This window comes from Ischnura elegans, chromosome 7, assembly GCF_921293095.1.
Source record: "Ischnura elegans chromosome 7, ioIscEleg1.1, whole genome shotgun sequence".
Lineage (NCBI taxonomy): Eukaryota > Metazoa > Arthropoda > Insecta > Odonata > Coenagrionidae > Ischnura > Ischnura elegans.
In genome coordinates, this window is record NC_060252.1 from 100,154,404 (window position 1) to 100,180,850 (window position 26,447).

The 26,447-nt window shown below is 38.0% G+C and overlaps 1 protein-coding gene across 1 annotated transcript; it reads left to right on the forward strand.

Moving 5' to 3' along the window:
• The first annotated feature begins 48 nt into the window (after nucleotides 1–48).
• On the forward strand, nucleotides 49–26,222 carry LOC124162124 (SCY1-like protein 2). The gene is made up of 13 exons (XM_046538533.1): nucleotides 49–432; nucleotides 513–717; nucleotides 1,092–1,230; nucleotides 4,033–4,185; nucleotides 4,896–5,114; nucleotides 5,670–5,789; nucleotides 6,722–6,864; nucleotides 7,313–7,472; nucleotides 14,141–14,377; nucleotides 15,420–15,552; nucleotides 19,390–19,609; nucleotides 22,399–22,638; nucleotides 25,322–26,222. The coding sequence occupies exons 1-13, from the start codon at nucleotides 306–308 to the stop codon at nucleotides 25,929–25,931; spliced, it is 2,706 nt and encodes a 901-aa protein (XP_046394489.1). The 5' UTR covers nucleotides 49–305; the 3' UTR covers nucleotides 25,932–26,222.
• Nucleotides 26,223–26,447: the final 225 nt, after the last annotated feature.

Genomic DNA, 26,447 nt, shown 5'->3' on the forward strand with positions numbered 1-26,447 from the left:
AGAAAATTATTGGCAAAAAGCTGTCATTTTTCAGTGCCACCTGCCGTACAGCTTCAGTACTAGAATTAATGGTGTCTCGTAATCCGCCTTCAGAAACGTAAATAACAAATTTCTTCAATGTATGTTTTAAAGTAACGTCCGATGATTAATATTAGGCATACAGTTTTCAGTCAGTCTACGTACCGCTTATTCCGCTGTCTGCAGCAATGATTAATCATGGCGTAGGTTGTAGCTTTTTTGATAATTTCTATGATTATTCTGGCAAGTGACGTTTTAGTGCTGTGTTGCGATAAATTAGCGTCGATATGGATGTGTTCAATAAGTTTTACTCATCTGTGAGTAACACAGTTTCCCAACTGTCTGGAGTTCTTCCTGGTAATCCGGTGACGAGAGAATTCGAAATAACAAATCATGTTGCTAGCGCTGGCCCAGGTGTGTTATCACGGCGAGTGTTCGTTATCGGCTACTTTAATTTACTTCCACGTTGCTAATTTTGGTTATAATTGCCTTAGGACTCCTATGGAAGGTTTACTCTGGTTACAAAAAATCTACTAAACAAGAAGCTTCGATATTTCTGCTGGAGAAACGACTCTTTGAAGGATGGAGCAAAACAGACAGAGAAGCTACTTTGGAATCTCTTAAGCGAGGCATAGGGCAGCTAACACGTTTAAGGCATCCCCAAATTCTTGTTGTACAGCATCCTCTTGAAGAATCTAGGTAAGAGAAATAGGTGGCTTACATTACCCTGTTGTGATTACCATGTATGGCTTTGGTGATTCATAGGCGAAAGTGTATCTACTGTTTACTGCTGTCAGCAATTCTTGGTGGTTATCAATTGCATTAAAATGTCTGCATTTTTTACGGATTTAATATATTTCAATAATAACTTTGTAATTTTGGTTTTACCTTCTGTGTTTTTCTTGGGATGTGCTTGCAAATGCGGTTAGCACTAGCAATCTCCTCATAACTTTGGAATCGTTTTACTTATGTAACTGTGTTGAAGTAATTGCGTGGAATCAAGTGATGAGTTTATGCATCAATGAAATCTCTTTCGCTGTGTAAAGTAATGTCTCTTGCACTTGTATTTTCAGGGAGAGCCTGGCCTTTGCTACGGAACCAGTCTTTGCAAGTCTTGCAAATATATTGGGAAACAACACTAATCTCCCCTCTCCTCCCCACTTGCGTGATTATAAGCTATTTGAGGTAGAAATCAAGTATGGGTTAATGCAGGTGAGTTTTAATACAATATTTTTTCAGTCTACTTTTTATATTTTATGGAAAAATACATTCTGTCGCTCATTGTCAATTGATAATCACTTTTCTTTCTTTTAATCGAAGAAATGTATTAGACAAAAAGATGAGTTGTACTTACGGTTTTGATAATTTTTCTAAGATTATGAAACGTTTACATTATTTTATAGAGTATTGTGGCCATCTTTAAAATTTATACACTTCCAGCCTCACTATCACAGCAGTTCGGAGAAGGACTCAGGTCCATGTGATAGTATGTCTCCTGTCTTTAGTTCCTTTGATATCCCCTCTTAGTAAGAAATCTGTTCATATAGGTGATAAATTTCATTGCCATTGTTTGTGGTATTAATAATTGTTTTCTGTTCAAAAAAATCAACTACATAAGGCCAGCTTACACAATACACACGATAACACGTACGTGTTAATGTTCGTTTGCGTGAATGCTTTTGGTGGAACGGAACATGTACGAATGCATGGACCAAATTAGAACAGGTTCTATTTTCTGTGCATGAATTCGCACGAGTTGGGTGGTTACACGGTGCATTTTGGCTTTTATTCTCGCATTCATACATTAAGACATTAACACGTATGGGTTAATTATATAATCAGTGTTTAGTAATAATATTTAATAATATAATATTATAATATTTTCAGTGTTAATAATATTTTCAGTGTTGAAATTCAAGTTTAGTTACTACATGGTGTAGTAGATGCTCACTTCACAATAGTAATCCATTCCACTGAACTCAGTTGTGAAACGGAGTGGCCTTAGGAAGTCTCATTGAAATTTTATTTAAATGGTCACAAAAAAATTTTATTTACCGCTCAGAACCGATTTATTACATATACAAGCCAAGTTTTTTTATGCCCGTGTGATATGCACCCATCTGGGGGAGTGAGGTTTATTAATGGAGTTGCATATGTTCTAGAGTTGGTCAAGAGGAAGAATAAACTCATAAAAAATGTTGATACAATGCCAAATGGCCCCAGGTGACCACTAAGCTGCATAATGTGCATTAGGGCTTCATTGTTGAAGAATTATCATAAGGACTGTAGAAAGATACAGCACTATTAGGAAGGAATACACAGACAAAAATCTTAATAATGTTGTTAACAGGGATGGACGGATTCAGGATTTTTTTCGGATCCGCTTTCGGATCGAATCCTTGATTTTCGGAGCCGGATCTTTCGTATCAGATATTTTCGGATCCAAATGCATTTTCAAATTCCTTCCGATGAGATTCCGCTGATGATTGTTCAATCTTTTGGTAAGAATCACACTATGTGCCAGTCGTATTTTGCTATTTTTATTTTCCACAGCTGTAATTCTCCTACTTAACCTCTGCGAGAGCTTTCAAACAAAACGGTTCATGAGTAGGACAAGAATCACATGCGACGGCGCATTCAAAGAGAGAATCTGAACTCTTTCCACCCTTATTGTGCATTGCATTCACTGAAGTTATTATTCAAAATATCGTATCCAGATCCGATGTCTTCCGCGACTTTGTATCTGATGAAGGGCAATATCCGTGGATATTTGGATCCGAGGTATCCGATCCGACCAGCCCTAATAAAAAATTTGGGAAACTGCAGTAGGTTGTCGAGCAATGGTCAAACATTTAAAAGTATTTTTCCCGCAGTCAGCATACAACGCATTTAAAAACATTCCCGCTGTCTAAGAGTTAAAACCCAGCAAGGTGAGATATTTTGGTCATTTGTATAGTGTTTGAGTGGAGGTGAAAGGAAGAACCATTGTGACTTAGGAGATGGGTGCTCCCTGTTCAGGTCTGTCCCATCCTAGCTCATTTTTAACTTTATGGTATTCCATTTTAAGGTTTCTTGGTTACTTGACATTTATTTATGCCACTTTTTTACATAATGCGACCCATGTTTCCATGAGTAATCATCATTATCAGGCATAAATTATTATTTTTATATCTTATTATTATAACTTAGTTACCTAACGGAGGAAAGGATGAGTTTTTAAAAGGATGACAGAATAGGGGAGTAGGATGGGTAGAGATATTCATTTACTTTTATTCTCTTGTTATTTCTCCAAGCACTTAAATGTTCTTTCCTCCTGGCATCGAAACTTCTTCCTGTCTGCCCCATGTAGACAACATTGCAATTGCCTCATTTCGACGAATACACTCAATGCCTGTCTAGTTGATCTATTAGATCCTTACATTTTACAAGCAGCCTTTGGAGAGTGGCATTAGGTTTAAAAGTCATGCGGAATTTGTCTCTTGATGAATGATGAGCCATTTTCAGAGAATCTGCATCGTGGTACGTCACTGTGCACCACTGCTTCTTTTTATTCTCGTCCACCTAAAACATTTGGTCATTACCCAATCTTCTCAGTTTAAAAAAAATCAATTTATACATTGAATTTAGTCAATTTGAACCATTGTTTAAATTATCTGGATCTTACAATCAAACTCGTAGTGGTGTACATATAAGAAATAAACCGATACAGAAATGATTTTAAAACAATGTAAGATGTCAGTATCTAAAAAAGCAAGCAGCGAATTCAGTTAAAGTTACATATCACTATTGAAAATTAGCTTTTATTGCATAAACATTTGCTTTGAAAAATGGTAAATCAGCAGATTTGAAAATTCCTAGCATTTAAATGATAAAGGAAGCAGACATATACTGTATCGCCTTTGTGTACTCATAATCTGTCGTGTTTTGAATTGTTTTTTCATTTCTCAAATTACAATCTTGAGTAAAATTATGCATTTAGGCTAACTAACTCTAGCTTTTGTGTCATTTTTACAGATCGGACAAGGCTTAGCATTCCTGCATAATGATGTGAAGCTGCTTCACCGAAATGTTTGCCCTGAGTGTATTGTGGTTAATGCTCAAGGGGCTTGGAAAATTTTTGGATTTGAATTCTGTGTTGCCAATCGAAATACCACTCCGGGATCCCCAGTAAGTTATGACATTTTACTTTGCATGTGAATCTCATAATAATGAATAAATTATCTGTTAAATTTTCATTTTGATAAAAATCGTCATTACCAGTGGAGCAGCCGGGAAAGTGTACTTAACTGTCATATCTCTATTGTTTAGGTGGCCAAATTATAGCAATTGTATTGATTTTTATCATATGATGCATATCAGTGTGTAAGAAACACTGCCATTAGTTAAATCACTTGGCAATGATGCAAATGGATAGCCATTTAATTTGAACAGTGTTCTTACCTGGGCAATATTTAGGATCAGACTAGTAGTTAGGCTGATTATCTTCTTTGAACCACCTCACTGGCAACAATAATGAATATATTTCATTATTTTATTGTATTATTATGTGACTTTAAATAATTGATGTTGCAACTGTGTATGTACAACAACCACATAAAAGCAATTTTGCAAGGTTGGTCAACAGTAATGCACCAATTTTTTTTCCACTCATTTATCTTGTCTAGACCTTGACTGATTTCAAACATCAAGCGCCATTTTCAGGAGGGGCTTTTGTCTCTTGAATATGGCATCACACATCATTTTAGGTTTCAGGAATTGCGAGGAACTGTAAAATTTGCCCTTAAAATATGCACAGAATATCTAATTTGCTGGTGTTCCTTTTTTTCATTCATCAAGGTCATCCAAAGTGTCTGACTGGTATTTCCTTCTCATTTCAGCCGCATTGGCCTTTTGAGGAGTTCCCGTCGGACAGCCACCCGTGCTCCCTTCCTAATCTCGACTTCCTAGCTCCCGAGATGGCTCTCACTCTGAGTCACAGCCCTGCGTCCGACCTCTTCTCTTTGGGTGCCCTCTCCTATGCTCTTTTCTCTCCTGGAGGGCAGACTCCTCTCCGATGTGAAGGGCAATGGAGCCGATTTGCTAGGAGTGCAGCTGAGGTATGCCTCCCTCGTATTTTTGCAATAAATGTGATAATTTTTGTCATTTGAGGGCGCATGCGTCATAGATGTGGATCCAGAGATATCCTTATGGCAACTGTAGGAAGTATACAATTCATTTTAATTAATATCCATTACATCTTATGGGACCTGTGGGTGACAAATTTTGTATTTTTTATTTGATTTAGTCATTACATATATCCTGAAAGAGGGCCTCTACCTAGTAGTATATTTGGCTTGTTATAAAACAATTGATATTATTTTCAACGCATTATAATATAATAATAATAAATGTCTTTATTTGGGCGAGGTTGAGACTGATTAGTCCTCTTTTCCGTATGTGGGCATATTAGTAAGTGCTTATAACACCACCATTAAGTAGAATTTTTTATGTAAAAACAAGTTACATCAGCACCTTGGTATATTTAAATTCAAAAAACTCAAATTCACAAATGTGCCCATGTGATTGATTTCCCCCTCTGGATCCACATCTGATATTTTGTTATGCATAATTTTTCTTGCATCATAGCTATGGCTCATTTCATGGTTTTGCAGCTGAAAAGAGCCAACACAGTCAGTGGAATTGAATGTGTTCCTGAGGGCCTTAGGGATTGTGTAAGGATGATGCTGTCTGCTACTCCTGAGTTGCGGCCAGATGCCCACCAATTCATCAAGGTATGACTTTTGGTACATAAAACTTTTGTGAGGAAACCTATTTTAGTCTGTACAGAGAGTTGGTTAGCTGTTAAATTGGCACCCGGAAAATGAAATTCTTCCCTGATTTATTTTTATTCTTAAACCTTAATTTCATAAAAATTAGTTGGAAGAAAAAAGCATCAATTTTATAATGCTTGTCTTTCCCTTGAGTTAAGGCCTAAAATGTAGTTGGTTGATTCCTCGATCAACATTTTAGCGATTTAAATAATTCATTAAAAAATAATTTCCGGTCAAGTGCTTTAGCCAGTTAAGCTACCTAAGTGTCATTCCTCCCTGTGGATATTAGTGGACACTACTGGACAAGGTGTTGCTGGACTGCAGAGCATATGATGCCACAAGCAGTCTAAATCGTGTGCAGTGCCAGTGAGGCCCAGACTTGGAACAAATAGAGGTGTTCGCTCTTGACTAATTTTAAGTATACCAGGACTAGCCACGGTGATAACTTTTACGGGAGTCACCTGCAATGCACAAATTGTGCAAAAAATCCACAGAGAAAAAAATCATTCACCTTGACCAGGATTCGAACCCGGATCCCATAATACCGTGTTCAGTAGTGTCCACTAATATCCACAGGGAGGAATGACACTTCAATAGCTTGACTGTCTGAAGCACTCGACTGTAAATTGGGGGATCCGGGTTCGAATCCCAGTTAATTTGAATGATTTTTTCCCTGCAGATTTTTTGCACGAAGTATGTCTAATTAACTCTGGCTCGAATCAATAAATTGTTTACTCTGAGAAAGAAATAAAGGATTTATCATGGACATTTTCAATTTTCATACACCCAGGAAAAATTTTAAATTGTGTTGATATTAAATGTAAATACTATTCAGGAATGGAATGTAATATTCAATTTCTAATCAACTATCTATTTTTAATGTCTCATTTCAGATTGAATACTTCGAAGATGTGGGTGTTAAAACATTAAATTACCTGGATTCCCTCTTCCAATGGGATAATCTGCAGAAGTCACAGTTCTATAAAGGACTACCTCAGGTTATACCTAAGTTACCTCACAGAGTGTGTTTATACAGGTAGGATTCATTCTGCGAATCAATTTCAGAATACAGGGATTAGCACTTCTTGAGTTATTAACCGTCTCATTTGATTAAATGGTTATTTTATTTTATTTTTTATTTTATTTTACTCTCAAACCACCGGATACAGCTCGTATTGGCCATTTTACACCGGGGTGTTCAACAAATGTAACAATTAAACGTACACAAACGACCATGCCCTGGATCGGGAAAACCTACCCAGGCGGGACTCGAACCCGCGACCTCTTGTTTGGCAGGCGAGAACGTTACCCCGCCGCCACCGAGGCCGGCAATGTATTGTTATAGGCTGCCCTTTTATCTAAGCCCATGGCAACTGTGTATTCTTGTTTTTCTTGAAATAATTTATCATCTTGTTCACATGAATGAGTTTAGAGAAGTCAGATGCTTGAATCTTTTTATCAGAAAACCATATCTTCTCTTGCAGGATCATTCCGTGCCTTGTGAAAGAGTTTGTGAATGCCAGTATGGTTCCATTTGTGTTGCCAAATGTGATGGCTATTGCTCAGAATTGCTCTCGTGAAGAGTTTGAGCACAACATTCTTCCCCACCTATTGCCAGTCATGAAGATACAAGATCCTATTCAGGTCGGTAATGAATTTCTTGCTCTCTGGAAATGATTTGAAGTAGATCTTCAATGCCAAAGTGATTATATGTATTATATTAATTGTAGCCCATTGCAAGGGTTAACTGAGATATCTTGTACCTTTGGACCTTTATCTGCGGGTAATGTAAATGTATGCTTGCTCAAGTGGCTTTGGGGAAGACATACTTGCATGTTTGACCCTCTTTTCTCTAGGGTACCTGCTCTACCTGCTCCCTCATATCATCATACCTTTCTCGAGATGAACTATGGGGAACTCTCCCTTCTAACCCAAATAAGTCCCTCTCTATCTATTTAAGGGGCTGCATTCCACCCCCAGGAGTCACAAACCTTTCATCCAGTTATCTTTGGTTTGCTCTCGTACTTTAGCTTATCATCACTGGCCTACAATCCTAAAGCCGGTGTCCCACAGCCAAATGTGCATCAAAATTTTTGGACCAAAAATATTGATGCAAAAATTTGTATGCCACGGTATGGGACGGTAGTGTCCCACGATGCATTTCATTTGGACCAAAAACAAACGAAAGACGATATTTATGTAAACAAATTTGGAGGCTTGTGGAAGTGAAGGATTCTGTCTTTTTTAGCTGTCGAAATTGTCTGAACAGGCCTCTTGAACATTAAAGAGGCGAGAAAAAGAAAACAGAAGGAATGCTGAACTTGGCCTTGGCTGGAAAGGGGGTATGAAAGCGTTGGAATAAGCGTGCTAAACATGATAGAGAAGGAGTTGGTCGCTTATGTTCCCGTAAATTATCAATATTAATTGACGATAAGTGAGGATATTTTCATGTCCCTTATCAGTAAGGTTGAGGGCAGAATAAAACACCAGGATACAAACGCGAGGCAGTTAATTCCCGCAAGGAAAATGTTATTAATAAATGATGGGCATTGTAGTTGAGAAGATGTTATGAATAGTGCTGTAAACGTGCTTTGAAATCACATTTTTCCTCTCCTAATCTAGCAGTTGCTAAAAAAAGGTCCTTATCCTATAATTATAGTGATAGAAACAGGCAGCTGTAGTGTTTCACAGGTATAATCGTCATTTCATATTAGTCATTTCTCCAGCTGCTCGCTCACTCGGATTGCATGCCCTCCTCAAAGCTAACCTTTAGAATTCGGCCTCGATACCTTTAGTAAATCTTTTATTCTTTCCAAAACATCCCTCCTTGTATTGCGATTCTAAATATTGCTTCCTTCTTATTAAAAATCAACTCATTATAACGGATTTCATAGTTGAGAGTTTCCATCGTCTATTGAGACTAATTTTTTCATCGGAACCAACGATTCAATTCGTAAAAACGAGAACTTCGTAATAACGTTGTTCGTATTAACGAGAGTCTATTGTATGTAGTTGTAGATTTTTGCCTCATTAAGAGTCCACATTAATAGAATATTTTTCTCCAGTCATAATATAATTCTAATAATTTATATTATCACATAGAACTTACATTGATATGTGGCTCTAGCCACAGGAAGTCGGTGACTCGTCACAAAAGGCAATATAAAGTTTTATACAGTTTATACTAAAGCCCCATAGCTTTTTACAACATAAATACAATTATCAGTATAAGTATATTTTCTAAAACAAGGCAGAAAATGTCATATTCATAGAAAAAAGCAGGCAAAGGAAGAAATAAATTGATATACAGTGGAACTTGGTTAGTACGTTCCTCCTTAGTACGTTTTCCTCCTTAGTACGGCGATTTCCCTCGGTCCCGGTACCATCCGAACAAAATACAGGTAAAAGAATTTGGTTAGTACGTTTGAAAAAATTGCGCTTTCCTGGTTAGTACGCTCAATTGCTTGCCGTGACGCAACCCGCAATTCGTTCTCTAGTGTCTTCTTAAGGGTCGCAAACGTCTGAATTCATGATTTAATTTATTATTATTAGCCATTAACATTCTTCCATTCATTCCACATCTCTTTCTTCTACCGTAATTTATCCAAATGCATTTCTGAATTCTTGTGACGTGATGAAAAATAAAATGCGGCCATTTTTCGGGAATGTCTGACTATGAAAAACTCCAGCCAATAAGAAGCCCCAATTTTCCCCACCCCGAGGTCCTCACCTTATGTTGCCTTTGGAGCGCTTGGGAGTGCCCACTGCTGCGCACAAAGTTCGTGAGTGGGCAATTGTTGCTATTGCACGAGTTATCATGATGAAGAAATGAGTCTTAACGGTATTAGCGGTATTAGACAATTCCCTCATTATCTAAAGCAGTACTGCTCCATAAACTCGACGTCGTGCGTATTTACTTGACTACTGTTGCGGGAGCAGACGATCCTCTGGATCTCCACGCGAAGCTTAGCTTAAAAATACTTGATCTCGGAACGAAAGCAGAAGACATTAGACAAATTTTGAAAGTAAATTTCAACTGTTTAATATAAAATTTTCTTGTAATTACGTCGTAATCTAATAATCTTGCGTGTCTTCAGTCGATATATCGATCGATTTTACAATCGAAATGGTATCATTCCAGAAGCGAATGTCTACGGCTGTTGCCGTAATTTGAAAGTCAATATAATTTTGCCCAATTTTTATGATGTTTTAAAAACCAGTTGACTTACTCCGGGTTGTTGTTATATTCTCCGAGTACGCTGTGAGAAAGAAAAATGACTTGTCTTCGCTTGTCTGAGCTTCACTCGTCCTCGTTCTGTAAATAGATATAGGATAAATCACGGGAGATAGACGCCGTAATCATGAAATCGTCTCCGGGATGTCCATGAAAAATTGCGATTTTTATTCATATGGTATTGTTTTTCATGGTAGCGCTCATTTTCTTGATTTTAAATGTGAAAAGAGTTCAGGAAGGCGAACCTATGAGAACTACCGATAGTAATTGTAATTATGACGACTTTTTCACTGATTGCAATAACCCCGACTGCTATTATTTACTTTCCTCGTTAGTACGTTTTCCTGGTTAGTACGTTCATTTTTCGTGGTCCCTTCAGAAACGTACTAACCAAGTTCCACTGTATTTGACATAATGAAGAAAGGAAGTTGCTAATGCATAGTTCTTTCTTTACTTCAAACAATGTGGAATACATATTGCGTACACTTTTCAAATGATCTATAATCATTTAAAAGTCTCATTCATAAAGCTTAATGGGTGAAACTAAGAAAACACATAATCTTAGTAACAGCTGTGAAGTATCACAATATCTCTTATTAAAATTGCATTCATATGATCTAGAATTATACCTAAATATACAGTAAAACCTCTTTATGTACATCGTAATGGAGGGGACCAAAATTTGGTCAATTTGATGTATGGAGGTTCACTATAGAGAGGTTTCAGTGATAGGCACCATTTTTTCATATCCTTCGGAAATGAAAGGCACTACTGTCTTTTAAACTATTACCTATATTTATGTGTTTAAACTAGTGATGGGTCGATTCCAAAATTTTATCGATTCCAATCCCGATTCCGATTCTGACATTTCGATTCCGATTCTACCGATACCGATTCCATCGATTCTGATGCCATAGGCTCCAAGAAAAATATCACTTAATTCCAGGCAACAGGCTTCCTTTTCCATTCTTGCCTTCCACCTGTCCTTCGACGATTGTCTTCATCAGGCCATCATGTCTCAAGATGTGGCCTATAAGGTTGTTCCGTTTTCTTATTAAGGTTTTCATGAGGCTTTTCTTCTCTCCTACCCTTCTTAGGACTTCCTCGTTACTAACTCGGTCGATCCATTTGATTTTCATCATTCTTCTGTAGCACCACATTTCAAAGGCCTCTATACTTGCTTTCTCCGCTGCGGTCATTGTCCATGCCTCACTTACGTATAGGAGCATACTCCAGATGTAGGTTCTTATAAATTGTTTCTTTACTTCTATATTTAAGTTTCCCGCTGTAAGCAGGTCTCTCTTTTGGTGGAATGCTCTCTTCGCCTGGGCTATTCTGCTGATAATTTCTTTCTTGCTTCTCCCGTCACTAGTTATCTTGCTTCCCAAATAACAGAATGTAATTAAAATATATGTAATAGCTAAATTTCAAAACAGAACATACCTGAAAAGTGGTGTTACATGATAGGTATTACTTTAGAATATTGGCACTCATAATATGTCGACAATATATATATATATATATCCAAACTACAAGGGAGAGCCCTGAGTACATAAATTTTCATAGCTGTAATAAAGATTGCATACTACGTATATGGATCATGTAATATTTGGCCCTTTCAAATTCTCAAGCAGAAAAACCAATTATTCTACATGCTCAGCCAGCAGGTTTTGATGTCTCCATGTTACAGTATTACTGCCTGCAGAAAATTGCCTTTTGCTACACATGTGTGTTATTGGGCAAGTGCTTTCCCACCAAAATTGCAAGATTTTGGAGACTGGAATTTTTATTAAAAATTATATTAACGATTTTTTTGGATCTTGAATCTTCATGGAATTCAAGTGGACGAAGCGAACAACTATAGAACTAAACTTCAGTTTTGTAGAGCCAAAAATAATACTATACTTCTCACGTCATTTAATCAACCTGAAAATCTCTTGCTTTTTTTAAGTTCAAGAAAGAAACTAAACGCTACAAATGAATATCACATCGGACGGACACAGTAATAAAAAAGGCTAAAAGAGCCTTGTGGTGTGAAAACTCCCCCTACCGCGCGACTCACCTCGGCGAAGGTGGAAAGGGAAAAAGGGTATCGGTTGTTGCCTTTCACGGAAACAGTTCATTTTTCTCTCTCTTAAGCATGCTGACTTAATCTTTTCACTTTACTTCAATACCCGAGGCATATTTCTTACGCGTGGGATGGTTCCGAAAAATATCCAATCATTAGTATTTTCACTCGAGTAATGCGCTTAATGGTCTAGTCGATCTATACATAATCCTTTTTAACATCCTCAGTTTAGTGTTTTAAGTCAATGAAGACGATTATCCGTGCTTTAAATGACGATTTTCAAGACTAATGTTTTAAAAAAAAAACTTGAAAAATCGGCCTCAGTTACCGAGCCTTAAAGTTCCGCAGCGTGTAGCTCAAGCTTGACGCGCGATTGAAAAATCGCTCTTATTTCCTTCGTCGCAAACTTTTTTTTTTCAAGATTTCTACTTAGTACTCTTTAGAAATCTCTACTTTATATTGTGGTTCAAATTTTCCGAGTTATATTTTTCGTAAACGAAAGATAATGTCTACTTCATGTCAAATTTCACGTGAACAACGGGTCGGCCATTTTACGTTGTAAAACCAGACAGATGAGAGCCAAAATCTTCAAAAGTCATTGAAAGTATAGGCAAAGCACCAGATCAAAGGAATATTGCGTTTTTTATTCCACAAAACTCATACCAACGCAAAACCACTTGGATAAATTCAAAGATTTTTTTAGGAAAAACGATATCTCGCGTGGCATTAAAAAAATGGTCATGTTTGGGCCTCTGTATCTCACTAAAGGTCCGTATTTATGTAATATGGCATATAAATCAATATTTGGTAATGATTTATGAGTATTTACGCTGAGTTTCAAGTCTCTATCCCCAAAAAGGTCATTTTGGATTTTATTCCAGCTTTTTCCGATTTCGGACCAGTGTGCGCGGAGTAGGAAGACGATCGGTCGCCGCGGCTGGCGTAAAGGTATTCGGCGCCCACGTCGACAACTATAGTGTATTCGGCAAGCTGAAACTACCAGGCCAAGGCATTAGAATGACTTATCGGCTTTAAAAACTGCATTATTACATGAGTTTCATGATAGCGCTTCCTGTCGGCAGATTGCTGGACCTACTAGCCTCGAAAGCTCTGTAAACTTAACTACTCGACTCGGTATTCTCCATGGACTCGACATTCGTAATGCTACTCGAAACGCTCGAGTCGAGTACCAACTACTCGATCGACTTGAATTTTCGAGTACTCGCACATCCCAAAAAGATATGAGTTTTGTTATTACGATTACGTGGCGCGAAAATTCAAATGACTATTGGAAACGCGGTCGTATATTTTGTTGTTTGAAGTACTACTGGAGTCGGAATCGATTTTTCGCCTTGGCAAGTACTCGTTTTCGATTCCGGTTCTTGGCCGAGAATCGAGGAATCGAACCGACCCATCACTAGTTCAAACAAATATGCATGCATTAGTGAACATACATTTATTATTTAATAATTAAAGAATTAAAGCATGATTTCTACTATGATTCGAGAGAAAACAATGTGATCTCTCTTAATTCAACAGTCACTTAAAATGATTAGTTGGATACCTTTTTTCTTATTTACTGTTAGGTATGCTCTCATATGGAACAAAATGGCCATAACTAATGATTAACATGAAAATTACAGCATATTAAAGGTGTACATATAAGAAAAAAAAATAAGGGTGAAACTTTTATTGCTGAAAATGTCATTCCATATACGTAATCGTGGCTGCATTAATGGTCTCTAGTTGTCTCGGTACGATTTGCAGAGGTAGTTAGGCCGTCTTGGGGGTATCTCTTTGGTATGATAAGTGAAGGTTTTATGAGGTAAAGAGGTTCACTACAAAGAGGTTTGCCTATAAATTTATATGTAAATCCTCCGGGACCATAGGGGTGGTATAAAGTATGGAGGTTTATGATGTAAAGAGGTTCACTAAATAGAGGTTTTACATTATTATATTTTGGCATTAGTTAAGGCCCGGGGAAAGCTTTAATATTCCTTTTATTCACAGATCTTACTGATATTTATGCAACGGATGGCACTGTTATTGAAGCTGACCCCTGCTAGTGTTGTGCGGACGGATGTGATGCCCATGCTGCACAGAGCTCTAGACTCGGATGCTCAGCCTCTCCAGGAATTATGTCTCTCAGTCTTGCCATCTTTTGCATCCCTCATTGATTACGCGGCGGTGAAGAATGCTCTCATTCCACGACTCAAGCGATTGGCCATCTCAACACCCTATGTCTCTGTGAGTGAACAATTTTTTTTCTGGTTGCATCACTGTTGCTTAGAACAGAAAGTTGGCATATGTATTGATGATTTTGTTAAGTCTCCTTCGTACCTGTATTTTCGAAAATTTGTTTACCACGTGACTTGGGAAGTTTATGTATTCCTGGGTGCATTCTGTATATTCTGGGGGAGATTTTTCTTTTTTTTTTTTTGAGAGTATTTTATGACTTTCATAAGATAACTAAATTAAATTCCATTTGCTTGTGACAAGAAATATTGTCAGCCCAGAAAAGTGATTCAGTATTGGTGTCATTTTGAAGGCGTCTATAAGAAACGATTTTATAAATTTAGCATGTTTATTATATGTGCAATTAAATATAGCTTATCATTTGATCTTAATGCATGGTAATTTATTTAGTCATAGTAACCAATTGACATCACTGTAATAAAAATAATACTGTAGATCTCACCGTGTTCTCTAATTGATTGTTCTCACCATCCAAGATACATTAGTCCGTATTGCCTACCAACAGCACACCCTTCGGTGGAAGTTCTATGTAGGAAACTAAGACCTCCTCCTCTCATTATTTCCCCAAATCACCCTGCATCATATTTTTGTGAGTGCCGAAAATATTCTTATGAGATCCCAATTTATAATTATATTTTTGAGCTTTTTTCATCCATGATCCATTTGATTGTTTTTATGAGAGCTTGTCTGTTGTTATGATTATAACTTATTATGCAGATTCCCTCATTTTGAGTTTGTTGGGATCAAAATATTCCATTTTGCTGATAATTATATGAAAGTCCACTCGGTCCAATTTCTAAGCATTTTCATGGCTTATGTGAACACAGCGGGAAAGGTAGAGAAGGTTATTTGCTGTTTTTTTTTTCTGAAATCACTCTTCTATCACCAATTCTCTTCTATTGTATCGCTAAGAAGTTAATATTTTTGCCCTTTAAGTATTTTATGTTAAAATGTACTTCTTCATGTGTTTCCATCAGATAAGTAAAGCATAAACAATATGTATTATATTATATATTGGAATTCTTCTTTCAAGGTTCGCGTGAACTGTCTTGTCTGTGTAGGGCGTCTCCTTGAGCACTTAGACAAATGGCTGGTTTTGGATGAAGTTTTGCCACTTCTACCCCAGATTCCATCTAGGGAGCCTGCTGTCCTCATGGGTATTCTTGGTGAGATTAATATTTCTTTCAAATCAGATTTCTTTAAATGTTTCATGATGCTTAAATAATCCAGCTGAAAATTATTATGTGCATATTCATTGTCAATTTAGAGGCACAAGTAACTTAGGAATGGATAAAGGGAATCTCGAAGTGATTTATGAAAATATCTAGAATTGTTAGTAATCAAAGCTTCCAAACTACAGTGGAACCTCGTTAAAGCGAGTACGGGCTATAGCGACACCCCCGCTATAACGAGAGATAGCCGATGCACCGTCAATTGACCCTATAATAAGAGTGTTAAAAAATTCGTTTTTACGAGACCCTTTCGGTGTTGGCTCTCGCCATAGCGAGGGTTTCACCGCCGGAAGACTTTCATGAAGACTCCTTAACCTCTGTAATTGCTAGCGATCTGTTAGAAATGAAGTTAATGGAGTGCTCAGTCTCAAATTTATGTGGTAAACTGTCGTTCGATAAATATAATGGTGAAGAAACAATGCTTTGCATAATTTTTATTCAGTGCGGCGTTTATAAATTGTTTGAATAGTTAGTCGTTATTTGAGTTAGGATATTTAGTGATGCAAAAAAACATCGCCTTTCGTCTGAATTTATGCTTACGTTTATCGGATAGATGTTTATCTGTCGCCGCACCACTCCTGTTCCTGTATATCTGTTCGCAACAGGTATATTGGCTATTATTTACTCCACCTCCGGTAAAGCGACAATTCGCTATAGCGAGTGTTTATTAGTGCACCTTGGGGTGTCGTTATATCGAGGTTTCACTGTATTTTGTTAGATTTTTTGAGCCACACTCAATAACTACAATGTTTTTTCATTTATGGGATCTTCTTGCCTGAATAGTTCCACAGCATGATCACACATGATTTCTTTTTCTTTATGTAAATAATACCGTATAAGCTCGTGTAAGAGGCGCACCTTTTTTCCCAAACATTGCAGCCGAAAATGGGGGTGCGCCTCTTACACAAACTTCTTATCTTCCCCCCTCCCCTACCCGGTCGCAAGTCCAAGGGGAACTGAGGGGCCTTGGTTTACAGCGTGAGTCAGTCATCTGAAACCCTGGGTAAAAATCAAGCGGCAGGTAGGGGAGTTTCTCCCTTAGTGACGTATTTTTAAAATGCCTGTTTGAATTTCTCGTAAGCATCGCGCCGTCACGTCGGTACCCCAGAGGTGAACATTGAAAAGATCGCGCGGGGTGATTCGCTCCGGAGCGCGCGCTAAATTTACTGCCTCGAGTGGGTATCCCGCGGCATTTATACTGCATATAGTAATCGCTTATCAAACGTATAGAAACACGTAGTTTTGAAGGACATACCTGATTCGTCAACATCTGTCTTGCCGAGCAATTTCCATTACGCTGAGCACCTGATTTTTCAAAAATTATCTTCAGACGCTAATATGAGGATTTTTGCAACTGAAAATTATATTGGCGTCAAAACCTGCGGTTTAAAAAATTCGAACGAGTGTGTTCATTGTTGGACTAGCGCTGAAGGAGAGGTCGAGGGGAAGGAGCGCGCTCCATATTTCAAGCTACGAGGCTATGAGCGAAGGAGCAAGGGAAGAACACGTCCGATCTTGCATTTGACGTCGTTGCCTTTGAAGTGAAGAGGCGAAGGCACAGCAATGTGATATACGCAGTTTGCGTTGCCTGAAGTTTCCAGTCCGTCTCGTCTTGTTTGAATGCGCTCATGCTACGCTTGTTTCTTCCGAAATTGTGCTGTTTGGACTATGTTGAATATTAGTAGCCTTGTTTTAGCTATAAATCTTTGTGTCAATCAATTAGAGCTCAAAAAACTTAAATGCTGTCAGATATACGTCGCGTTAGGTCTAATTCTTTTTAGAACCTCGTGCGTGTCATACAATTGCTGAAAGATATCGAGATATCTTCGAGCTCAGAAGGTGACTCACCTACATTTGACCTCCAGAAACTCGGAGAATTGAACCTGGTAGACCGAAAAAGGTCAGTTGGTGAGATGGGGTAGGGATGAAACGCGTTTCCATTGATCCCCTGTAACTTGATAATTTCCTATTTTCCTATGGAGTCCCGGAAAGGAAAAAAAACGCCCCTGCGCACACACACCGAATTTGGACGGCCGGTAAAATATCGGCCGATATTTTACCGGCGAAGCGATGCTTGCACACACGCCGGATTTTTACCGGTCAAACGATAAGTTGCTATTTTTTTGAGCCGGCGACGGCGATCCACAGTGACAATGGCCGGCAGCTAACCGGCATTTAGCCGGTGCCGGCGCGTGTTCGGTACGTGTGCAAGCTCCAATGCTCTCCCATTGTTCACTATTGGAATGTGGACGGCCGATATTTTACCGGCCGTCCAAAATCGGTGTGTGTGCAAGGGGCCTTAAATCTACGACGTGGTTATTATCCTAAGGCGCTGAGATTTCCCCGATTGTTGTCCTATCTCTTGGGAAGGTTCATGCTATGTGCCTGTCGTGTTTTGCCTTAAAATTTTCCACGGCTGCAATTCTATTGCAATACTCCTGCGAGAGCTTTTAAACAAAATTGTTCGTGAGTAGGACAAGCAACGTAGAGCGATGACGTATGCGAAGAGAGGATCGGAACTCTTTTTACTCCCTCTTATGCCGCTATTACCGCCGCAGTTATCAAAATTTCCCCTTTCAAATAGTACTGAAAGAGGAAATTTCGATAACTGTTGAAATTCCAGGCATACGTCTGCAACACTGCACGATAGGATAAAAAAATACCGTAAATTTTTTTTTCTTTATAGCTTCCTTCCTCAAAATAGGGGTGCGCCTCTTACACGTGTGCGCCTCTTACACAAGCTTATACGGTATCATTACTATGAAAATATGTTGATTTTTGTAATACGTCTTAGTATTATTTTTATTGTAATGAATTACTTGCTGCATGTTTAACCTACATTAATTATATGTAGACCTTGATTGATTTTTCATATCATGAAATTATGTTCTTTGAGGCCGGTATGACCAGGATTGTTGTACAAAATAGTAAAGGTGTAGGGCCAACCTGTACATAGAAGTATTTATTTTATCTAGTATAGTATTAATTAATAAGTCATTAGTGAAATGCAGTGGCAGTGCTTAGGATTTGGGCGACCCTGCAAAAAATTTTATGGGGCCTATATATACGCTATGTTTATATAAATGGAAATGAATTAAAGGCTAACGGGGCCCCCCACGCCACGGGGTCTGCGGGGCCGTTATTGCCACCATTGGTGAAATAATCAGCGTATAGTTTCAGGATAAATTGTCGCCAATAATGCTTGTACATTTACTTTTTTTTCAATTTTACTCATGAATCAATGTTTTGAGATGGAGCTTATCCAGTAATTCATGTTTATTTTTAATTGTTATTTGTACTCATTCTTAGAACAAACATCTTAAACTGAAAAACATTCATACACAACTACTAAAAATAATTATTTAGTTTTCTTATTTAGTGTCTTAATGTTATTAGCAAATTATGATTACATACTTTCATTTGTATTTTTGTGCTGAAACTTCTTTGCTGCGTGGCCTCTCTTAGCCCAGGTCCCATTCATGGCTCTGACTTGCTGTCTGCTTCCTTCTTCAAGTATGTGAAGTCAGCTCAGAACCTGATATTGAGCTGTTTGATGCTTCAATGAAATATGAAGTTGACCCCATTTTTGGGAGATGATGAAAAACTACATTCCATATTGAATGTGTTAAGATGTGCTGTGTGGCTTAGTTAATTTTTACTTCCATATTTTTAATAGATGCACTTAAGATCATAAGACTTCGTAAATATTCATTGAAGATGCTCGGATATATTGTCATTCTGTGAGTTAAATCCACCCATTTTCATTTGCAGGAATATACAAGCTGGCATTAACCCATGAACGACTGGGAATAACTAAAGAAGTTATGGCCACCCAAGTTTTACCATTTCTCCTTCCCCTTTTGGTGGAAAATGGGCTATCCTTGCCTCAGTTCAATGCACTGGCAGCGCTTATCAAAGACATGGTCTCCAGAGTTGAGAATGAACATCGAGCTAAAATCACGCAGCTGAGCTCCATTCAGCAAGAACAGTCGTAAGTAGGCTATTATGAATTCAGTGATCTCCCTTGACTCAGCCTTTTTTCGGGTCATTTTTTTCCATGTAATTTTTTGTAATATACCTATCTTGAAAAATTACTGTCAAGTGGAGCTTTGTTTTTCAAGAATACAGATCATTCAAGTTGCTCTTACGTTGATGAACAATTTGTTTCAAAGAGATATGCATTGCAATTACTTGTGTCAACAATTGTTGACACAAGTAATTGATTTTTTTTAGATCTTTAGGATTTAAAATATGCATGCTGTGAAAATCATTAGTTTGCTGCATAACTTTGTGAAATTGCTTCAAGTTGAAATGAAAACTTTGTTATTTCACAAACAGTAAAATTCGGTTATAATGCGGGTCTAAGGGGACATAGTTGTCACCCGCGTTATCGGACAACCGCGTTATTACGGGAAACCGCGTGGGAAGCAATAAAAAAACCCTTGAAGGTAATTTTTATTGCCAATTTATTTGCGTAATACATTATTAGAATATTTATTTTATGATTTAGACGCTCTACTTTAACGGGAGTATTTTTTATGCTTTGCAAGTGCAACAGATGAATACTATCGCAATCACTTTGTCCCTCCAACCAATTCATCAATTCACTTATATTATGTAATAAATGGCCAATTTTTGGCATCTCGACCTCACTTTCATCTTCTTCATTCTCGCTCTCATCTTCCGATGATGCAGCTGTTTTTGCGCGGCTCAGGACTGCAGCCACAATTTCTTCGTCACTCTTATAAGCAGATACAGGAGTTTCCTCGTCTTCGCGAACCCAGGCCTCGAGATCACTCACAAATAGTTTATTACAAAGAACATCTGAAGCTTCGCGTGCGTCCTCTTCCGTGAAACCCAAAAACTCGTCTTCGTCTTCCATGCTATCGCCCGCTGTATACTTGCACTTTGACCAGCAATTTAGGATTGTAGCTGAAGTTATTTTCTTCCATGCCAAACCAATATTATAAGCCATGTTCTTCAGGGTGACAGTTTTCAGATATTCTTGTACCTGCAGTTCTGAATTTATGACACTAGTGAGCAATTCCCGCCGATAGTGGGCTTTAAATGCTCTGATTATCCCTTGGTCCATGGGCTGAATAAGAGCTGTCGTATTTTTTGGTAAAAACGAAGCCACTATATTGCCATCCCTCGATATCAAGAGCTCAGAAGACGGATGGGCCGGACAGTTATCTAACAGAAGTAGTGCCTTCTCTTCTAACTTTTTTGATCTTAAGTGGCTCTTAACCGATGGAACAAAATCTTCATTGAACCAAGATAAAAAAATGTCTTGAGTCATCCAGGCATTCTGACCGTTTTTGTAATTTATGGGTAGTGCTGTCATATTAACGTGCTTGAAGCACCGAGGACTTCGATTTTTACCAATACACAGAGGTTTTAACTTGTGACTTCCTGATTTGTTAGTGCACAGTAATGAAGTCACTCTTTCTTTGCTCATTTTTATTCCGGATTTATTTGCCGACTTCTTAATATCAAGTGATTTTGTTGGAAGCAATCTGTAGTAGAGAGCGGTTTCATCGCAGTTATAAAATTGCTCTTCAGTGTACTCACGTTCATCAATCATCTTGCGTAAAGTCCCACAGAATTCTCTAGCTGCTTCACTGTCACTGGAACGAGATTCTCCTTGCATGTTAACTTGCGCTACCCCGTGGTGAATTTTCCACCTCGATAGCCAGCCAGCAGAAACAACAAAATCATGAGCACCACCTATTTGTTCATTTAATTTAATTGCCTGTGCTTGTAAAAGTGGACCGGAAAGTGGAACACCTTCACTGCGCTTCTGAACAAACTACGTAAACAAACATTCATCCACATCACCAGCAGCACTCAATCTGGCCTTTTTTCTATCAAGTCCTATTTCGTCATCCACTTTATCAACAAATGATCGTAATTTCTCTTCTTCTTTCATCCAACCACGAATAGTTCCTTCAGGAACACCAAACTCCCTGAATAAACTTGATTTTGAATCACCGCGTTTCACTCTGTCGATTATGCCCAACTTTTCTTTAATTGTGTAAGTTTTCCTTTTGGCAGACATCGTTTTTACCCTAAATTCAATGAAAATTTTCGTAAAAAAGTAATTTTCATATTAATATTAAGCCTAAGACAAAGGTAAAACAGCTCATTCATCATTAAATGCTCGAAGCCTGTGGGCATTGAGTACCTACCTTGGTTTGAGCGCCGCGGTGCGAATGTACGAAAGAGAATTATCTCAATCTCCCTGAATCTCTAAAATTATTATAGCCGTGCAACACACTTTTCAGCTTGAGTTCACAAGACACCATGACCGATCAGGAATTACCGAGTTTTTTTTATGGCTACGAAACAATGTATGGAATACGTCGCCAACCGCGTTAATACAGTCGCTTGAAGTAGCGCCGATGCGACGCGTCGGTAGACACGCCGAGATAAAATTCGCCACAAAGTTACCTACCTCAGAAAAAAGGTCAATGTAATCATTTCAGGGGACATGGTGAGACCTGCGGTATATCCGAAACCGCGGTAAAGTGAGGCGCGTAATAACCGGAATTTACTGTATATGATTTTATAAGGCTGATTTTGCTGTGGTGTGACAACCTCTTGGACATCCTAGTGTAGACTTTGATGGTGTGGTTAAGATTCAGCAGAAAGGTTTACAGGCATCCATCTTTTTATACAACAGTTTTTCCGGCATTGGAGCTAGGTCACTGAAATGAAGAGTGGTGGTATGAAATCAATCCATATTTAATATTTTAAACGATAATCTTATTTAATCCACAGGTCTGCTCTTCAGATGGCCCTTGCGACTGGAAATCCGGAAAATTTGGTGCCGTTGCCCAACCCACAGTCAGATCTTGATTCTATGCTCTCCGAACTTGGCCTTGAGGATTGCATGAAAAATTTTAATGGCACTGCCGAAGTTGCTCCAAAAGGTGGAACCAGTACTTTTGAGAGTATAATAAACAATGCGTCATCACCCACTTCACCAACATCCATGCTGACCATTGAAGACAAGATGAGGTAATTTTTTTTGTAAGAGGTTTTCCAATCAAGTCACCAGCCATAGTCTATGTCATTTTTCTCATCAAAACTTTCATCATTCTTTTTTCACTATTGATTTGTTTTTAGTGAAATAAACTTTTTTAGTGCTTGGTTTATTATCATTGTGTGTGCCTGACGTTAAGTTACTCTATGCCATTGGATCTGAGAAGTAAAGCAAGGTGTACAGTAAATTTTGCTCTAATATATCATGTGAATGCAAACTTTACCATTCATTTAGTATTTTTTGCTTCATCATGCATATTGATATAAGCAATATACAGTAGAAGCCCGGTTTTGCGAGTACGGCTTTTTACGAGAATCCCATTTTTGCAAGTGATAGACTTTGTACCGCCAAAAGGCCTATGTTTCACATGTAAAAAAATCGGATTTCGCGAGGTTAAAAAGTTCCTTCCATTGGGTATGCTCGGTTTTATGACAGATATTTCTCGAGGGCGATGCACCGCTGAGCCAGCATTAACTATGTATTATGCTCTGTATTATCTGTTTATTAAACAGAAAATACAAGATGTGTGTCATATCTACAACACCTAAAGCCAGTTACGTCCAAGCATTTATGTGATTTACGGCCTTGAGTATGCTCCCCGCGCTTCTATTTTACGTTCTTCTTTTCTTAGGCGTCTGTTATAATATTTTATATGAATGAAAATAGCACGTTTCTTTCTATATGTATGTTGAAACTCAACCAGAATGTGCCTGATAATGACTCTTTACCTGTTTAACTTAGTTAAATACCGTGGAAACAAAGAAAAACTGTAAGTACGAATGATTATTCAACTTCCGTGGGTTAATTCAACACCTTCAGATGCAACGAGTGCTCGTTTTTAGGAGTGATTTCCGAGGGATTATGAGCACTCGTAAAAGCGGGCTTCTACTGTATGCATTCCATAACCACTTATTCCTCTTAACTGGTGAATCTGATACCAACACTTGTAAGGTTTTTGGTGAATCAATTAGAATTATATTCTACATTCTTCAGAGTATAGACACCCACAATTTTGACTAATCGATTTCAAAAAGAAATAATTAACTTCCACTTGAGTGTAGTCCTCCCATCACTTTCTCCCATGGATTTTGGGCAAAATATGGAGACTATTAGGAGAAATTGGTTAATGGAGGATAATTTGATTAATTGTGAAGAAGTTATTGTACTTTACCATTGTTTTGAGCATAAAGAGTATAAATAATATCCCTCATGATGTTCATTCATCTTGATGTTTCTACAGGAATAAATTATAAATTCACAGAGTGAAAGGTTCAAAGACTTATAATATTACATTCCCAGAGCCCAAGCTTGACTATTGAGTTTCCACTTACCTTACTGTTTTAAGAAATGATAAACCATTGACAATTTTTTCTACTAGTATGGTATCAATGAAGTCATTTCTTTTCATCAGTACGCACAGTATAATGTCTGTGTACATCATCCTGTATCTCTGATAATCTGGACCTCATTGAGGCACTCAGTATTACTGTTACAGTAAAGCCTCTATGTAATGAACCTCTTTACATCATAAACCTCCATCCTTCATACCACCCCTACGGTCCCGTCAGATTTACATGTAAATTAATAGGCAAACCTCTATGTTCTGAACCTCTTTACCTCATAAAACCTCCATACTTCATACCAAGGATACACCCCCAAGACGGCCTAACTACCTCCACAAATTGTACCGAACCAACTAAAGACCATTAATGCAGATGCAATTATGTACATAGAATGACATTTTCAGCGATAAATGTTTCACGCTTATTTTTTTCTTTTACACCTTTAATATGCTGTAATTTTTACGTTTACCATTAGTTATGGCCATTTTTTTCCATATGAGAGCATACCTAACAGTAAATAAGAAAAAATATATCCAACTATCCTAATCATTTTAAGTGACTGTTGAGTTAAGAGAGATCACACGTGTTCTCTTGAATCATGGTAAAATTCTGATAGCGCTCACTTTGTGTTATCATTAAATTATACATATATGTTCACTAATGCATGCATGTTTATTTAAACGCATAAATATAATGGTTTAAAAGATAGAAGTACCTTTCATTTCCAAAGAATATGAAAAAATGGTGCAAGTCACTAAAAACTCTCTAGCGAACCTCCATACATCAAATTGCCCAAATTTTGGTCCCCTCCATTACGATGTTAACACGTTGCATACGGATGGCGAGAATTCTCGTCATTATTTTCCCGAACGTTCCGGACGGATGACAAAGATTCTCGTCATTTAGGCACGTCAACCTAAACAATTTTAAAGCGTATCGCAAGCAAACACGTATTGTACACTTTAAAATTGTTTAGGTTGACGTGCCTAAATGACGAGAATCTTCATCATCCGTCCGGAACGTTCGGGAAAAAAATGATGAGAATTCTCACCATCCGTACGCAACGTGTTAAATAATAAATATATGTTCACTAATGCATGCACGTTTATTTAAACGCATAAATATAATGGTTTAAAAGACAGTAGTACCTTTCATTTCCAAAGAATATGATGAAATGGTGCATGTCAGTAAAACCTCTCTATAGTGAACCTCCATACATCAAATTGCCCAAATTTTGGTCCCCTCCATTAAGATGTTAAGAGGTTTTACTGTATATACATGTATACTTTTTGAGGGAAAATTAAAAAATTTACAGGTTATCTAAACAAAAATCACAAATGCAGCAGATACAGCCAATCGACCCCAAGCCAACAGTCTCAAAAACAGAGCCAAAGAGGTTCACATCGAAGGACATGGAGGCCAGTTTACTGGAGAGGAACTTGAGCGAGATGACCAGGACTCAGAACGGAGGGAAACCAACTCAATTCTTCCCGATGCCAACACAAGGCATGGCACCGTTCCCTCCGCCTCCAGCCATGACGCCACCAAAACAGCCCCCTGCGACCAACTTGGACAGTCCAAAGGGACCTGCCACTGTGTGGCCCATGGGAAATCTCTCCAGTGCCAATATGGGATTCTCAAGTGTACCACCAAACATGAGTCTCAACCAATCGAATGCTCTTAAGTCAGTGCCATCAATGGGTATGGGAAATATGGGATTCATGGCCGGGGGAGGGCCAAGCATGCACGACCCACTCCTTGGTAACTCAAAGCCAATGTCTATGGCTGCAACGACAGCACCGACATCACTTGGAGGTAGCCCATGGAATGTCACAACTCCACTTCTGCCTTTCAATCCTCAATCGCCCCCGACTAGTGGAGTCAAACCCTTGTCTACGTCTGATATAAATGATCTACTCAGCTAATTTATCAGCTAAACATTGTCCAGAAATTGTTTTCCTCTTTTTGATGTATTTTTGTGTACAATTAGTCAAATTAATCATTATTTTCTCATCAAAGCATTTGGATTTCCTTCTTAAGAAGCCTCTATAAATTTCTTTCTTCCCTGCCATGAGTGAAATATGTAGATTTGATCGTCTGTGTCCGCTTATTTATTACTGCAAATATGCTACATCGATTGATTTGTAATGTTTGACCTTGATATGTTATGAGACTGAAAATTTTATTCCAAATAAAAATTTATTTTTAATGTTTAAGTTGTTGAATTGTTATTGTGTATTGTAACTGTTTACTCGCCTCGTTTTTCTGTTGAATAAAAACAATATCCCTTTCTTATTTCTTCCATAGTGAAGTCATTTTGTGTGTTTGACTTTGGGTTACACTGATGGAGTTAAGAAAAGTTCCAATGAAATTTTTGGGTAATATAGACCTCTATTTAAACTTTTATGCAAGTTCCAGTATTTTCCCGTGATAGTAGATTC